The sequence below is a fragment of the Bombyx mori genome, chromosome 11, assembly GCF_030269925.1.
Source record: "Bombyx mori chromosome 11, ASM3026992v2".
NCBI lineage: Eukaryota > Metazoa > Arthropoda > Insecta > Lepidoptera > Bombycidae > Bombyx > Bombyx mori.
Window position 1 is genome coordinate 16,632,385 of NC_085117.1, and position 18,382 is coordinate 16,650,766.

Below are 18,382 nucleotides of genomic sequence, written 5' to 3' on the forward strand. Positions count from 1 at the left end.
TTGTTACCTGGTTACTGCAGTGACGGAGCGTCTTGTGAGATACTTAGGTAGGCAGGTACCCATTATCCCATTTTATCTCGAAGCAATAATATATTCTGACTTAAAGAATGTATAGCCTCTTTGGTCTTATGCCACAAATTGTTGGTAGTGTTACTGATAAAAAAGAAAAGAAATCTCTTATTCGTTTCGTTGTGCAAATAAGTAATAGACGTTGTTTAGGGTAATCTTAAGCATAAGACGTTATATGATTGTTTTTAAATGTGGAAACACACTAATAAGTATGGCAACACAGTTAGTGGCAGTTACAATAAAATACTGGTCGTACGTGCACGTGTTGTACATTAAAAAATAAAAATCCTTCGCTCTAAATCTAGTTATTATGTAAGCTAGAACCAAGATACAGTCCACACTCTGACAGACAATATAGAAAGAGAGAAGAGAGAGATAGATGACATAACGAGAAGGCTTTTTTTTTTTCTTTGATTCTTTGACGAGCTCACGGCCCACCTAGTGCTATGTGGTTACCGGAGCCCATAGACATCTACAACATAAATGCCGCTACCCACCTTGAGACATGAGTTCTAAGATCTCACTTTTAACCTTATAACGTCACCTTGAAATACTAGATCTCTGTATTTGTTACATCAGAAGAGATTCTAATAAGAAGCGGCGCTTGTATTAATTTCAGATCCGGATGACGCTGAAGTTCATCCAGCAGCATCCGTTTCCGGCGGTGACCGTGTTCCCGGATAACCGGCCGCACTTCTACCGCCGCGACGAGCACTCCGGTTGTTGGATATCCGTTCGTTACTAACTACCCTGCTTCTTGAATAATCCTACTAAACCTCTCAAGGGATAGTCCTCGGTATTTTTCTTAGTTATTTATGAATAATAAATTATTGTTTATAAGATAAAAAAATGTGGTGCAAAAACTGGATCCAATATAAGAATATTTGCTGTGGGACAAGACAGGATCTTATAAGGCCGTCCACTAATTGCGATGGAGGCATTAACATGATTTATTATAGTGGTACGGTCGGCAAAAAAAAACGTTTTTTTGTAAAACAATCAATAATATTTGGTCTTTCCATACCCATACTAAAGTCATTGCTTTATGTGACTCAATCTGCTTAATATATACTAGGTTATATTTCATATTATTTGTCAATTCCTATGATGAAAATTTCACTAAACATTACACTATTATTGTTGTTGAAATAAACTGTATGCACATGTAACAAAAAAATGTTTTAAAATTCTTATAAAAATCCATACAAATGTTGAGATTTTAATTCATCCATTCACATTCCGCCTTCAGGTATCCTTACAAGCAAACTTCCATTCTAAAAATCAAGAATTCATGTTAAAATGGATTAGGGATTACCTTATCAAGTAGGTATAGCTTGATTTCACGATACAAGAAGCGGCAATCTAAAGCAAAGTTTGCAAATACCACTGCGCGTTATAACAGGACATCGACCTCGAGCGATTGTCAATTTTAATACTTTAGTAAAAAAAATTACATTTTGTTTAATGCTTAAAATCAAAAATTGATGATTCTACTTGAAATTGTGCTCTCTCATATGTTATTAAATAACAGTTGAACACCAAGGCGTTCGTTGGAAAATTAATTGTATTTTTAATCAATTTACCTATCCCTTGAGTGATTAGAAGTTGTTCGGTAATAATATTTTCGTTTACTACACGAATATACTTAGTGCGAGTTCTTTTACTTCTCGATCGCGTAAAAGTTAACTCTAATTTGTATGGAGTTGGAACAGTTTCTCTTCGTTTGCCGCTAGGGGCGCTGGTCCAACTCCATACAAATTTGAGTTAGCTTTTACGCTATCGAGAAGTAAAAAAATTCGGACTAAGCATATAAGGATTATACGGCGTGGCGTCGGATACGTGGATTTTGTTTTTTCGATAAATGTGCTGTGAAATTTTTAATCGATAAAATGACATATTTGTTTGTTAGGCCCCTTGACTATTTTTAAGGAAGTAAAATCGTCTCCGGCCTATGTTATAGGGACGTCAACAATAATAATTTTACATTATGAGATGCGACAATAGGTGCTTGTTACAATTGTTTAACAATATTACTTGAAGCTCACTCACATTGATACTGGACTATCTTTTAATTTTCTATTTGACGGTGTTAAATTAATTAAATAGTTACTGTTTATAAACTAATTATGTATTACTAATAATTGAATTGTCGATACATATTTATTTTATAGGGAAGGTTAGGTTTACGATGTTGTTTTGTTCGACGCTATTCGTTCTAATGAAAATTATTGGGACAGAAAAATGTGACTACGATGACAATCTAGACAATGTTAATTATTGATTCAGTAATTACTTAATGAATGCATAAACTATATAATTTGAATATAGTCATTCTTTCATTCAATTCTTCAAAAATAATTTGTATTTATATATATAGAGTTATTAATTGTCATGACACTTCGAGCATCGTATTTTGTGTCAGATTTACATTGGTCCAGTGAGTAGTGACAGCAACATCAAATTTGTTTATTGGTGACACAACAGAATAATGGTGGTTCTAATAAAAACTTTATGTTCATATTAGCTTCTCTTTTTAATACCTAAGAGTTTTGTGTGCGCCAGTGTTGTGTACAATTAGACTCTGTCGGCAATTTTACTTGTCAAAAACTACGTCTAATTTCGTTTCGTTGTTTTCGGTGGGGATACCACAGTATAAAATCTAACACTGACAAAGCGATTGTATCCAACATGACTCAGTCAGCCACTGGATCATTGTAGATCAGCCACTGGTGGATTTGTCAGAGGACCAACATGCATTGAAAATAAAAAAATAAAAAAAAATTTGTCCTTAAAAAATTATATTATTATTATTATGTAACATTGTTAATTTTAGACTAATGACTTTAATGTTATTTATGAACAAAAGTGAGGCTCGAAATTTATTGATAGTATTCTTTTCACGCTCACATCATTTCCAGATAAAATTATTTCCTTAACTAATTAATTATATATCGTCAGTTTTGATTTTGTATATAAATAAAACTTGATGAAAATTTATAATAATTATAAAATCTTGATTTATTTTAAAATGTATATTTTGAAATATGTTAATAAAGGCATCATGAATTTCTGTCAATTTAGAATTTTCAAAAATAAATACTGTAATCCCCCTATAACGCGGTACCCTTATAACGCGTTTTCATATTACGCGATCAATCCCACGTATAACACGGGGATATTTCTGTGCTGTGAAATTTATAATGATTTGTAAAGTTCATATTAGCTTCGCGTGCCTTTGCACGTGTGTCGATTTGTGCTATTACAAAATTACATTATTCTATTCAATTTGTGTATTAACGAGTGTAGGTTTAATTTTATTTTTATAAATTTTATTTAAAATAAAAAATCCATTAAAAGTTAAAACATGATGAATCATTTATACGTAACGCGTTATACGAGGTCATAAAAACGCGTTATACTGGAATACCCCTATAACGAGTTTTCTTATAACTCGGAACCAATCTACCGCTTTATGGGGGTGATTACTGATCACCAATGTAAATTGACCTATACTATTAAGTTTCTCTTCTATGTAATCGCAAAACATAAATTATATTAAGTGATCGATACATGAACCTAGTTGTAAATATTATAGTGAACACATAGTTGCAGTTAGATGGATTTATTATGTAGTTATTGTTATTTCGAAAAGAAATTGAATATAATTAAAGTTCAATAATTGTGTTTATTTTTGTCACCCTCTTTTTACAAAGTAATTAATAGGTATTTGACATTTTATTTTAATATAGTTAAAAATCTTTTTATGAACCAGGGAATACTTATAGGTATATTATATTTGATTTGATATTTATATTTTTATATAAAGAATATATTAGTGCTTAGTTGTGTCTGCATCATTGTGGCTGAAAAACAAATATCTTTTTAATTGAAAATACACACTTATATAATGGTTTTAATGGAAATTACCAAAAGCTTCTGTTCTGTTGGTTGCTTTTTTTTATCTAAATCACATAATACAGTCCAAACCTAGTTGAGGCCGCATTAGCTCGCCTCCGATGTTGCCAAACCTTTAAAGGAGTTTTAGGAGTTATTTTAGTAGTGGTCAATAATGGTTCAGGGCGTCGTCGGAAGTGAGATAATTAAATAACACAACTGGTTAATCGGAGCGTTTATTCGCGACTCAACTTAAAAAGTAAAAAGCAACGGGGCTTGCGGGCGCAGCCGCATGTTATGACTACGAACAATTTTGTTTACATAACAAACTGTATCCGTACAGAGTATATACTCTAAACTAGTATGCAGCAGCTCGCAAGCAACGGGTTCGACGAGAACGATGACCGGTGCTTGGGGTATCTAAAAGCACCGTTAGTGGATCGGGAGGATCCGAGATAACGTGTTTTGGGCGACGTCGACTGTTTGCCATTTGGTTCGCAGGATCGGCTATGAAGTTTCCGGCGGCCACAATGAGAGGGTTCTTGTGTCGTGCCGCTTTATCGAAATGGCGCATTTTGGTTACCTTAAAACTTTGACGCTATGAAATCGCGAATGAGTTGAAATGCTTGATCTATTTGGATCTTTACTGATTACTGGTGGTAGGACCTCTTGTGAGGCCGCACGGGTAGGTACCACCGCCCCGCCACGCTTTCTGCCGTGAAGCAGTAATGCGTTTCGGTTTGAAGGGTGGGGCAGCCGTTGTAACTATACTGAGACCTTAGAACTTATATCTCAAGGTGTGTGGCGCATTAACATTGTAGATGTCTATGGGTTCCAGTAACCACTTAAAACCAAGTGGGCTGTGAGCTCGTCCACACATCTAGGCAATAAAAATAAAAGATCTTGTGAATCAAAGCGTAAAAATCCAGATGAGTTCTACGATCTCTCCACGCTAGATGCATACTACCATTATTGCTATAAATGTAGCATTGATTAAAGGAAGTGTATTCTTAGTTTATACAGTGTATTATCTATAATTTGGTTTTCGTACGACCGAACTACAGACTAACCCCCGTATCTTTAGTCGTTCACACGAGCTTAACTCGACTCGACTCAACCTCCAACGCGCGTTTTGGTATGTCTTGCTTAAGTGCCTAAAGTGCCTTATTCACGATCCATCTTGCTGTACGTCCCGCCAAGGCCATGCACGATGCACGATGCATTTAGCGCTTTATTCACGATCCATCACGGCTGTACGTCAGCTCAAGGGCGCAATTAATAATAATTATCGACGTACGTCAAGCCTATTCATGATCCTTTTGCATCGTGCATCGTGCATGGCCTTGGCGGGACGTACAGCAAGATGGATCATGAATAAGGCACTTAAGTCGTAAAAATAAACTCCACTCAAACGTCCTTGGAAAATTTTCCTAACCGGAGTGAAGTAAGCGAACTGTCAAGTCAGACCGAGACTTAATGAGGAGAATTACTTGACGTTGGCTAATGCACAAACCGTACCAGAACCGAAAAATAAAGAAGAAGAAGAATGAGGAGAATTCCAAATTTTGATTAATCATTTTTTGTTCAACAAGATTGAATATTTTATCTATAATAACTAATGGTTTATTATAGATAATCGATCTCAGAGAATAGAATTTACATTCGATTATTTTCTGTTTCGGGTAAATTAATTTACAAAAAATTTAAAACGTCATTAAGAAAGAATACCGCAAATGTGGAACTACACCGATTTTAGTGACACGTTCTACAATATAATATCTAACAAATAATGTATATACCTACATATTTTTTGTACTTTTTGCATTTTATTTTTTATTTATTTCATAAGTAGGTACCTACTTACATAATCTTACCTAAAAGATAAATTACAGGTCTACAACAGGAGACTAATTTTATGTGCGGCATTCCCTTTGTGATGCCCCGGAACCTTACTTAAGCTGCAAGGTCGTTTGCACATTTATGAAAAAAAACCCAGATATTTATCGTTCAATCGAAAAATCATTGATAAGGTTTGAAACATATTTAAACGTAATATTTGGTTTGGAAATCTTTTTCTTGGATAACACGGGTCAACACCAAATTTGACTTAGATTGCAAAGCATAAAATTTCAACATTTTAGATCGTAATTAGACGAAAAAAAATACATGGCATGAAACAGTTTGCTTTTGAACTTTAATAAATTGACCACATATGAAACAAAATGCATCAGCATCGTATTTACACTTTCGTGACATTTAAAATTTTTCTGGGTTTCTACAAAACACCTGATCGTTGTTTATGACTCGAGTGCCATCTAGTGGCACTGTGTAAACGTAAACACCCCACTTTCATAGCGCGGTTTTTTTGAAAGTATTAAAATTAATTAAAATTTATAAAAAAATGAAAAATGAGTATTATTACTATAACTATCACAAAAGCAAACTTCATACCAAAAAAATATATTTTATTTTCGTTTTTGTGAATAATTAACCGGAGAAACCTAGTATAAACGTTAGGACAAAGAACGATTTTATTTTTGTATAGTTGTGTAATTCAATTACCAATAGTATTTATTAGTATTTAGTATTTATAATAATATAGTATTTATTAGGTAGCGTCATAGACCTATATAGTAGGGACACGACATATTGTTCTATACGTACAATTGCTTATATAAATAGCACCCATTTTGAAGGCACATACATAAACATATATCTATCTCGTTCTTACTCAGCACTTTAACTCGCAGGAAAACAATATAACAGTATTTCAGTGCGTACATAAAATGAAACATGAATATACGTAAATGTCTCCGTCTCCGTCTAATGAGGCCGAAAATCCGCCATGTTTAGCGCTCCAAATGTCATTGTCACGTCAGTTCGGCCGTCTGTTTTGGGTTGTACATTATTTATTGACTTTGATATCGATTTAATATGATTGCTTATTTCTTAATTTAATTTAATTTCTTATTTTATCATGCTTAAAACATAAAATAATAATAATTAAAACATATTTTATAGGATCTCAAGAAAGTCGATGCCCCAAAACTATTATCTATATATATTTAAATTCATTATGGAGCCCTCATCCGAAAAATCGGACACCATTTTTCGGTCGGAATCTATTGATCGTGACACTAATCATAAATACCTCTTTAAAATATGTCATCAAAACATATTTAGACATTCTGTTTAGATATTTCAGGAAAAAGGCTACCGACAAAATCTCTTCGGAACTATTTAAATAAAATAGTTTTATTCCGCAGTGAGTAAAACACTATTGTCAACTCGTTAAATATTTAATAACTAAGTGATTTTAGAGAGGAAGTCACAAGGAATGACGTTTGTAATTTTATTAACGAATAAATGTTCTGTAGGTGTTTTTTTTTATCAGGTGGTCCCTTGATAAGTTTAAAATTAATAAAATTAATAAAAGAAAAACACGTACTCAAAATACGATAACATTCAGCAGAAATGGGCAGATGGCACTGTACTACGCCATATCTTTATGTTTTGCGGCAAACGACAACTTTATAAAATCAGTGTAGCAAATTTTAAAAATCGTCATATCGTTTACTTGGCAAATTTGAAGCACGAACTCGTCTTAGATTTCACATAATATCTAAATCCTATCATTTTTGCACATAATAATATACTTACTTCCTATTAAAGTATAAATTCTACAAATAATTTTTTTTTTTTTTTTTTGCCCTTGTAGGCAGACGAGCATACGGCCCACCTGATGGTGAGTGGTTACCGTCGCCCATGGACTTCAGCAATGCCAGGGGCAGAGCCAAGCCGCTGCCTACCAACAATAACCAATAAAATACCAAACTCAACAATATTTAAAATAAAACGAGCCAAGAACGTTTATCGATAAAACCTACTAACATTAAAATCTTCTGGGCAGCACTAAAACCGCCATGTTTTGTGACCAGATGACGTCACAGTGGCACGAATTTTTTGTTGACGTTTCATTTCCATAAGTTTCCTACTTCAGTGGGTAGCGTACTTAGTACCTACCTACTGTGTCATGTGTTTTGACTGACACTTGACACTTAGGTTTTGTGACTGTCAGTTTTGTACTGCTACCACTTTAATCATAAACTGTGTTTGAAAAACTTTTCGCACTAGGCATTTTAACAAATTTCTTTAGATAACGTATCGCCATCATTTATTTTGACTACTAATTATTCAGTATAATGGAGAAACCAACTGTGACCGAGCAACCCCCGCCGTATTCTGCGGCAGTCCCTCCAGGTATTTTTGTTATAGATTTAATTTTCAAGCAGTAATGAATCATATTCAACAATGAATGAATAGTGAAGATAAGATTTGCCCTGAGAAATGAGTACTTTTTTCATCAAGTGGGTTTTTTGCCACTTCCATTTGATTCTACTGACTTCCATTTAAAATGTTACCCTTAAAAGTCATATGTTTCTTTTGTGCTCGTTCATTGAACTTTATCTTTAATGAAATTATTGTTTTAGCAATTTTTCATTAAAATATTCAGAATAACAAGGCTTGAACCTTGAGTTATTAGAACTTTCGAGATTGATAATGGAAGCAGCACATTTTAATAATGAAATTCTTTAATGTTGTTCATTTTCATCTGATTCATAATTAAAAAGTGGCCATAACATAATATAATGCACACACTCAAATAGTTGTCAAATTGTGATATTAGAAAATTCAATGTACTAATAATTAAATTTATGAGATAGGCTTTAAATATTTGCTATGATTATAAATAATGACCCTTGTAATGAGCTAGAACTAAAACCAATAATGTCTTGAGAGCTGAAAAACAAATTCATTAACATAGTAAATAAGAAGTATTCAGTGTCCATTATGTTAATTTTCTATCACAAATATACCAATTTAAATGGACAGCCCGCAAGAAACCTTGATGTTATTTAATGACTTAAAATATAAACTAGCTTTGCTTGAAATAAGAGAACATGAGTGTACTACCCTTTAGGCAATGATGACTTAAATGTGATGTGATATCAGAATGAGATCACCAATATTAAGATCCAAGTCTTAATCCTATTATAATAATTTAATAGCTACTTTATAGATATTTTGTTATTATTGTCACTGATTTGACATTTTGCAAAATATATCCTTTTCTTTGAAACATTGATACACCTTATTTTGTAGATTATCCCTCTTTACATCCACTCTTTACATTTTCGCTTCAAAACTTCCACTTGGTGTTTTTAGATTTTCCACCAGTCACTAATCTTGTTGAACTTATATTCTGTCAGTCAAATTCAAAGAGTTTGATGTGCTTCTCTATCTTCTACCTATTTGCTGGTGGCCTACGGGACTATTCCAGCTACGCACAGATGAAACTCATGGGCTCAACATCTGAGAATTCCGATCCGGTAATAGATTCTGCAGAGTACTGTTTTTACTAGAGCTATTGTTAGCAAGTCATCGTGGCCTAAAGGATAAGACGTCGTGCATTCGTATGAAACGATGCACCGGTGTTCGAATCCCGCAGGCGGGTAACAATTTTTCTAATGAAATACGTACTCAACAAATGTTCACGATGACTTCCACGGTGAAGGAATAACATCGTGTAATAAAAATCAAACCCGCAAAATTATAATTTGCGTAATCACTGGTGGTAGGACCTCTTGGGAGTCTGCACGGGTAGGTACCACCACCCCGCCTATTTCTGCCGTGAAGCAGTAATGCGTTTCGGTTCGAAGGGTGGGGTAGCCGTCGTAACTATACTGAGACCTTAGAACTTATATCTCGAGGTGGGTGGCGCATTTACGTTGTAGATGTCTATGGGCTCCAGTAACCACTTAACATCAGGTGGGCTGTGAGCTCGTCTATCCATCTAAGCATTAAAAAAGAAAAGTTTTTCAGATCGAGCCCGTGAGCTCACTTACCTCGCTAGAGTAGCTGGAATGGCCCTATAGCTACCATAAAAGAAGTGCCATGTAGGCTAACACTATACTATATTAGCAATTCTCAGGCTGACCCCAATGAGCTCGCCCACCAATTAGTTTGAAGCCAGAATAGGCCCTAGAAAATACTGATGGTTAGGCAACATGATATTACAGTAATATAATGTAACATATCACATTCTTTTGCTTTTATTAAATTCAGAAAAAAACTTCTATTAATGTTACTAATTTCGAAGAACCTTAGACAACAATTTTTTGGAATGACATTTATCCCACCCCATAAATAGATTATATTACCAGAAATAGGCGGATTGTATTGATAAGATTGCTATTATGGTGAACTCGCAATAAAATTGGTAGGCAGCGGCTTCACTCTGCACCTGGCATTGCTGAAGTCCATGGGTGACAGTAACCACTCACCAGCAGGTGGGCCTACAAGGGCAATAAAAAAAAACGAATTGTGTTTTTCTATTTTATTATTCTAAAATCAAGAATTTCTAAACTGGCCTTCTGTTCCTTGTGTTTTGATAAATTAGTGTATGTCATCAAGCTATCTATAGTTGTATTGTTTAATGATTTTCTTTAATTTCTAGGGCTTCAACCGCATACATACCCACAGGCATCTAATCCGCCAGGTGCACCTTTTCCCCCACCACCTCCGGGCTATAGTCCATATGGTGCTCCTCCTCCACAAACAGGCTTTGTACCAAGCTACGGAGCCACAAACATTATAATACCACCAGCTATAATCACAGTCGGAGCTTGCCCCGCATGTCGAGTTGGCATTTTAGAAGACGATTTCACGTGCCTCGGTATTTTATGTGCCATCCTTTTCTTTCCGTTAGGAATACTGTGCTGCCTTGCCTTAAAAAACAGAAGATGTTCAAACTGTGGAGCGATGTTTGGTTGAGTTGTCATTATAAATCTTTATTTAAACTGTTTAATACAATGTACTAAAAGAAAAACAAAAAGTAAGCAGTTTAAATTTAAATAAAAAACAATGTAATTGTAAACAATGTAAAACATGTATTGATGAAAATTGATATACCGTGATTTATAAATATTTCAGAGTCATTTTAACTTGGTTTTTATGGATATTTTGAATTTGAAGATATCATTAGGATTACATGTCATACTTTTCCCAATAAAGTACAATATCTCCACATCCATCAATTGATCCTGACTTCCTAATGGACTTTGACGTAACATGTAATAAGAAAATTCAATTAATGCTACTGAACATTCCATGAAATTGACGACATTATTTTTTCAACTGTTACAAAAAACTAAGACAGATGACAAGTTCGTTTTTCAAGGCTCATTTATGCAACTGGAATTTTTGTGCATCTATTTAAAAATATTTCTCGCGCTTACCTTGTAAATGAATGAGAAAATATTTGAATAAAAAATAATAATTAAATTCATTTTCACTGTAATTAGGTGAGGAATTTTTCTTGATTATTTTTCATAGTTATTTAGTTATATAGTATTTTTAAGTTTATACTATATGTGTGTTAATATTGTATGCTCTATTAAATTTGTTAATTATGATAAATAAACTCTAAAATGATAAATAAACACCGTTAATGTCTTTACAGAATTTAAATTATTCTAAGTTGAACTGCGTTTGGTATATGTACAACCATTTATTTCTTAAAGAAATAAAATTCATGGATGTGCCCAAAAATACTATTTAGATTGTGAATTTACAGGAAACTAAGCGCCATGTGCTAATTTTTTGGAATGGCTCCTGATATACACGTGATCTAAGTTAAAATAGCATGGATTTGAAGAAGTTTTTGTGTAAATCGCAATCTGGCAAAAAACGAGAATAATTCATACAAGTAATAGAGACACTACTTTGAAATGATATAATTTTTAAATGGAGATTTTTTTATTTGAACTTAACCATTACATAAATGTTGAATTACCTAATTATTTTCAACAAATTATGATTTGAGATATTGCTATGTTGAATATAAAATGTTTTTAATTTTTATGATTACATATGTTGATTGTAAAAAATATATGTTAATTACGCAGTTACAATTGAACGTGTATTTTTTATCAGAGGCCATATTCTGTTTATCGCTATCCGCATTCTATTTTAAGGTTAATGTTGAAAGTAATTAAAGTGGATATTTTTTGTAGCGACATATGATTAATATTAATGGAGCACTTAATTGTTTTTCAAGTGCTATCATTAAAATACTAGGTACATATTATTTGGTACCCATTTTCATTTTTGTATGGCAATGACACACTATTACATTTTTGACACAATATTCATTTCTTTGAAAAAAATATAAATTTGACTACCTATTACCGAAGGTATTAGGTGTGTCATGCTCTACTTTTTAAAATTAGATGAATAAATGATCACCTAATAAATTGTACAAGATTTTCGTTTCACATAGATGAAACAAATCTGTTTCTTTCTAAATTAAATGACTGAGAGTGACATATGAAAATGCCTTAAATTAACATGATCGTGTAGTGAAGAAAGCTAATGCTAATACACTAAGATTAAACGAGTTGTGTAATCAGTCCTATTATTAAATTTATATATTATGTATAATAAATATATTATTATAAATTTTTAATAAAGTTTAAGATAAAATGTAATTGTTTAATTTTGCATAGGAAGCTCAGGGGCTTACATCCAAAATGCTACTTCATGTCTGATTAAAATGTTATGTAAAGCAAAGCGAAGGAGGGACCGGGTTGAGTATATAAAAACCAGTCATGATTCGAATTGGAGATAATTTTACCTTCACAACCACTTCGACCTGTAGTGCGTTTCATGGGTACCCTGAAGATCTTATACTACTCCGAGTTCTACCATCACATCACTTTTACCGATCTTTAGATCCTGGAACTGCTGTATTCCTCAATTCCTATTTCCGCCGTGAACCAGTAATGCGTTTCGGTTCGAAGGGTGGGGTAGCCGTTGTAACTATACTTGAGATCTTAGAACTTATATCTCGAGGTGGGTGGCGCATTTACGTTGTAGATGTCTATGGGCTCCAGTAACCACTTAACACCAGGTGGGCTGTGAGCTCGTCCATCAATCTAAGCAATAAAAAAAAAAACTTACAATTAAAAATAAACAAAATATTACATTTAAATTTGGAATCTGTCATTTTTATATGATTGCTCATTGAGTTTTCTCATTTTGGCGCCAATACATTGTACAATATGTTCCGATATTAAAATGGAGTGGGGTGATAAAGAGAACCGAATCGCTGTGATTGCGTTACACAAAGTAGGTATGGAGCCAAATGCAATTTTTAAAACTCTCCATACGCTTGGTATTAGTAAAATGTTTGTGTACCGGGCTATTAATAGGTGCATTGAGACCTCCTCTGTTTGTGACAGAAAAGGATCTGGCTGTCCACGTAGTGTTCGTACGAAAAAGGTGGTCAAAGCAGTAAGGGAAAGAATTCGAAGAAATCCTGTCCGAAAGCAAAAGGTTTTATCTCCGGAGTTGAAGATAGCACCTAGGACCATGTCGCGTATTTTAAAAGATGACTTAGGACTTGCAGCCTATAAGAGACGTACTGGTCATTTCTTAACTGATAATTTAAAAGAGAATAGGGTGGTAAAATCGAAACAACTACTGAAGCGGTACGCAAAGGGAGGTCATAGAAATTTTTTGTTTACGGATGAGAAAACTTTTACAATTGAGCAACATTTTAACAAACAAAATGACCGTATTTATGATCAAAGCTCTAAGGAAGCTTCCCAATTAGTCGACAGAGTGCAACGTGGGCACTATCCGACTTCAGTGATGGTTTGGTGAGGTATTAGCTATGAAGGAGTGACTGAGCCATACTTTTGTGAAAAAGGTATCAAAACATCGACACAAGTGTATCAAGATACCATTCTTGAGAAGGTAGTGAAGCCCCTTAACAACACCATGTTCAATAATCAAGAATGGTCCTTCCAACAAGACTCGGCGCCAGGTCATAAAGCTCGGTCTACGCAGTCTTGGTTGGAAACGAACGTTTCGGACTTCATCAGAGCTGAAGACTGGCCGTCGTCTAGTCCCGATCTTAATCCGCTGGATTATGATTTATGGTCAGTTCTAGAGAGTACATCTTGCTTTAAACGCCATGATAATTTGGAGTCCCTAAAACAATCCGTACGATTGGCAGTGAAAATTTTTCCCATGGAAAGAGTGCGTGCTTCTATTGATAACTGGCCTCAACGTTTAAAGGCTTACAGCCAATGGAGACCACTTCGGATAAGCTTTTTATACTTTAAATTGTTTTATATTTATGTATTAAACTAACACACGTACAACGTAATAAAAGTTATTTGCAATATAATTTTTTTCTTTTTTAATTGTAACAGTATTTATGGCCAGACTAAGTACACTTGGTCTTCAGAATGGTCTCTCCTTAAGTCTTCTCCGAGCGCTAGGTTTTCCGTTTTTGTTGTGTTAGCGCGTATGGGGACAAGTGATACTCAAGACGGCCAGTGACACACTAACATTTATTACAAACATAACATTTCCTCCCTTAACAATTCAAGACGTATAGGTACTAGAAACAATTCTATATAACTAAACAATTACTTCCTTTAACAAATTTAGTAAAACTTTCTATAATAAACCTTAGGACGGTTACGTTTAGGAAACCTGGGCTCCCTAATATTTTGAGGCTCCAAGCTCGCCTCCTCAGCCTCGAAGAACAGATCTCCCTCTTCAGACTGTGCGGGTCGACGCACTCCTCGCGTGACAGTTACGTGGCTCGGTTCCGGTGACTCCCGAATACTCCCGATTCGGCTGATTGTCACATACACTAGAGAGCGCTGTACGGCGGCTCTCCTCATTCCCCTCCTGACTCGCACTCTCTCCGTCGTGTGTGTGAAGTTCGATGCCGCTACTATCTTCACAAGGCGATGACATCGACTTCGGCGCCGGACTAGCAGCGGTTGGAGCAATCGAACTGCTCAAGTCAACGTCCCAGGGTTGAGTGGCACCATGGTTAGTTTTGTACGAAAAGAGCTGCTCACAGTGCCTCTTGAACTGCATTGAAGATTTAAAGCCTTTTACAATATATACGTTTTTACCGATTCTCTTTACTATCACACCTTTACACCACATATTTTTATTATTACTAAGATATTTTTTGTACATAATTAGGTACTTGACCTTGCTCGAAATTTCTAACTTCCCCTCCTTTCGTTTTACTTTGCGTACACTGTTTAGATGCAACATAATCAGTTAATGAAGCAGATGAAGGTGACGGCGGCGAACGCGGGTTCATTAAATCTAAACGCGATCTTAATTTGCGACCAAACACTAACTGTGCCGGAGACATTCCTGTTGTTGAGTGAATTGAGTTTCTATAATCGAAAACGTATTTGTATAGTCGCAGTTTGTTTTCCCTAGCATTTGTACTACTCAACAAACAAGTTTTAATTCCCTTTTTTGCAATTTTCACATAAGCTTCGGCTTGTCCGTTACTTGCCGGATGGTATGCTGGCGAAGTTATGTGAGATATACCGTTTAGTGTACAAAAACTAAGAAACTCCTGAGAACAAAAATTAGTGCCGTTATCTGTTACTACCGTATGAGGCAATCCGTATCTGGACATGTACTCATACATCCTTTCAATGACAGCACTAGTAGTTGTGGAACCCATCTCGTACACCTCAAGCCGTTTGGAGTACGCGTCTACTAGGACGAGGTACATCCGACCATTCAGCGGACCTAGAAAGTCTAGGTGTACACGGTAAAAGGGTTGCGGGGGGTATTCCCACGGACACACCGGAGTGCGTGGCGGAGTCGGTCGTAGCTTACACACCTCACATGAGCTAATCATATTTTCTAGGGCGTCGTCTAAGCCTGGAAACCAACATCGAGATCGAGCTTCAGCCTTAGTTTTAACTATGCCCATGTGTGAGGTATGCAACTCTGCTAAAACACGGTGACGCAAACCCCCTGGTATCACCACTTTATGACCCCTCAAAACGCAACCATTTTCAACGGACAGTTGCAATCTACATAAATAGTAAGGCTTAATTTCTGTGTTAATAATTTTTTTAGGCCATCCGTTTTGAATATAGTGACTTCACGTAATATGCTATCATTGCCCGTTGCATTATGTAATTCAGTCACCGATATCGGGAGTGCGCCTTGCACTACGAGGCAAACATAAGAGGCGCTGTCGAACGCATCGGCATCGACCGCTACCGCTCCGCGCCTCGTCCCCCCGCCTCGACCACCGCACGCGCCCGCGCCGCGCCGCCCGGTAGACTCGCACGAGACAGATAGTCCGCACTATTATCTGCACTCTTCACGTACTCGATTACATAATTAATTATAAACACTAAGAAAAATTGCATATCTTTGAAGTCTGTTTGCCGAGACTTCTGGGATGCCTCTATCGTTGTGGGCCAAATATCGAGAGCAGCGGTTTGTGGTCCGTCCTTAGTATAAATGGATTTGACCTGCGGTACAAATATTGATGAAATCGACGAACACCAAATATAATCGCGGTTGCTTCTTTTTGGATTTGTGAGTATCTTTTCTCGGCGCCGTTGATTGCGAAAGAGATAGGTTTTCCTGGCCATCGGAACTCACCTGTGATAAAATTGCACCTAATCCATTGGGTGACACGTCTACAGTGAGAATTATATTTGCATTAGGATTAAAATGGGCCAATTATCGCATGCTAACATTTTTTTATTTCATTAAACGCCTTATCATGTAACTTAGACCAACGCCACTTTGTTTCTTTTTTTAAAAGTTCGTATAATGGCCCGAGAATACAGGATGCATTCGGTACAAAATTCCTATAATAATTTACTAAGCCTAAGAAAGATCGTAGTTGACTAACATTCGTAGGCGCCGGTGCCTTTAATATTGCTTCTATTTTATCGGGTGATTTCCTTAGCCCCTTTTTATTAATGGTAGACCCTAAATAATTAATCTCATCTTGAAAGAACTGACATTTAGACTTTTGTAGAACAAATCCTGCGTCTTGCAACCGTTGCAGGACCTGATGCAGTTTTTCAAGATGTTCAGAGTCATTGCGACCCGTTATAAGTACATCGTCCAATAAACACAGCGTGCCGTCCAGGCCCGCTAGCACTGTATCCATGGCTCGCTGGAAAATTGATGGCCCACTAGCTAACCCGAACACCAAACGGGTATACGCGAATATCCCTTTATGCGTATTGATACAAGTTACCTTTTGGGATTCTTCATCCAGACAAAACTGTCCGTAGGCCATTGACAAATCTAATTTAGTAAATTTCTGGCCTCCGTATAGTTTAGAAAACAACTCGTTTATGGTAGGCAACGGATACTGTTCCACAACTAACTGCTTGTTTATAGTTACAGAGTAATCCGCGCAGATACGGACCGAACCGTCACGTTTCAGTACTACCGGAACTATTGGTGACGCGTAGTCAGAATGCTCGACTGGTCGGAGTACTCCCAGTCCCACTAAACGGTTTATCTCTTTTTCTACTTTTTCACGCAGAGCAAATGCGACCGGCCGTGATTTAAAAAATATAGGATGAGCACTTTCTTTTAATCTCAAATTAACTTTATATTTGTTGAATTGACCTAGCTTGTCCGAGAACACGGCGGGATATTGTTCCTGTATTAATTACAACGTGACTCGGTCACATTTATAATATACGGGCGCTAGCTGCAGTTCAAATTGCGCGATGAAGTCGCGACCCAGTAAAGGCGGTCCACCATCGCGCACCACGTATACGTCGAGCTGGCGCGTGCGACCCCGCCACTCCAGTAACAACTGAGCGCGACCGGCGCAACCTAACACGTTACCCGAGTAACTTAATAATTTCTTATTTATGCTTAATAAGGGGATGTTTTTAAAATGTTCGTTATATGTATCGTGGGACATAACGCTAACAGCTGACCCACTATCAATCTCAAAGTTAATTTTAATACCATTGACACACACGGCTTCGATTAATGGTTCACCTCGAAAAGATCGAATGTTATAAACTTTACCGTCGTCATCGTCACCTCTATCGTTCTCCTCCGTTACAACATAACTGACTCTTTTGCACATTCTACGTAAATGCCCTTTTTCGTTGCACTTCCTACAAGTGTAACTCGCAAAACGACACTCCGCGGCTTTGTGATTCGAATAACCACACACGGAACACTTCACTTTTGCACTTTGAGGTACACTAGTCGGAGAACGTTTGCCTATTTTGTACAGCTCTGTAACGACAGCCTCGCTTGCAGCTTGCAGCAGCAGCCGAGTGGGCGCTGCGCAAGCTCTCGGTCAGCTCTACAGCCCTGGCGAAGGTCAACCCGGCCAGCTCCTGCACGTACATTTTTTCTTTCTCCACGCCCGGCAGTATACCCATAATGAATCGATCTCTTAATGCTTCTTCTACATTGCTGAAGTTACATTGGGAAGTGAGACCTCGGAGCCTCGCAGCCCACTGTGATGGTGACTCCTGGGGTAGTTGTGTGGCGGCATAAAAATGATGACTCTCGC

At 36.3% G+C, this 18,382-nt stretch overlaps 2 protein-coding genes and 1 long non-coding RNA gene across 7 annotated transcripts in view; all 3 read left to right on the top strand.

The window, feature by feature from the left end:
• Positions 1 to 3,748, top strand: part of LOC101740662 (protein N-terminal asparagine amidohydrolase) — a 123,459-nt gene extending 119,711 nt beyond the window's left edge. For all 4 annotated transcript variants that reach the window (XM_004932860.5, XM_012696147.4, XM_012696148.4 and 1 more), the window contains one exon: positions 689 to 3,748. In XM_004932860.5, coding sequence (XP_004932917.2) covers positions 689 to 814 — 126 coding nt within the window. In that variant the 3' untranslated portion in view covers positions 815 to 3,748. The remainder of the gene's footprint in view (positions 1 to 688) is intronic.
• A 230-nt stretch (positions 3,749 to 3,978) lies between these two features.
• Positions 3,979 to 5,685, top strand: LOC134199737 (uncharacterized). The gene is made up of 2 exons (XR_009974355.1): positions 3,979 to 5,113; positions 5,352 to 5,685. It is a non-coding gene; the product is annotated as an uncharacterized LOC134199737 (long non-coding RNA).
• A 2,266-nt stretch (positions 5,686 to 7,951) lies between these two features.
• Positions 7,952 to 12,507, top strand: LOC101740341 (membrane protein BRI3). 2 transcript variants are annotated; one of them, XM_004932858.4, is made up of 3 exons: positions 7,952 to 8,223; positions 9,190 to 9,353; positions 10,481 to 12,507. In XM_004932858.4, the coding sequence occupies exons 1-3, from the start codon at positions 8,166 to 8,168 to the stop codon at positions 10,619 to 10,621; spliced, it is 363 nt and encodes a 120-aa protein (XP_004932915.1). In that variant the 5' UTR covers positions 7,952 to 8,165; the 3' UTR covers positions 10,622 to 12,507. The 2 variants fall into 2 exon arrangements, with proteins under 2 accessions (XP_004932915.1, XP_004932914.1); XM_004932857.5 differs by lacking the exon at positions 9,190 to 9,353 and having other exon boundaries at positions 7,966 to 8,223.
• Positions 12,508 to 18,382: the final 5,875 nt, after the last annotated feature.

Coding starts and splice junctions, on each gene's coding strand:
- LOC101740341 (XM_004932857.5), top strand. CDS start 8,166: ATGGAGAAACCAACTGTGACCGAGCAACCCCCGCCGTATTCTGCGGCA. Junction 8,224..10,480: donor TTCTGCGGCAGTCCCTCCAG/GTATTTTTGTTA, acceptor TTTAATTTCTAG/GGCTTCAACCGCATACATAC.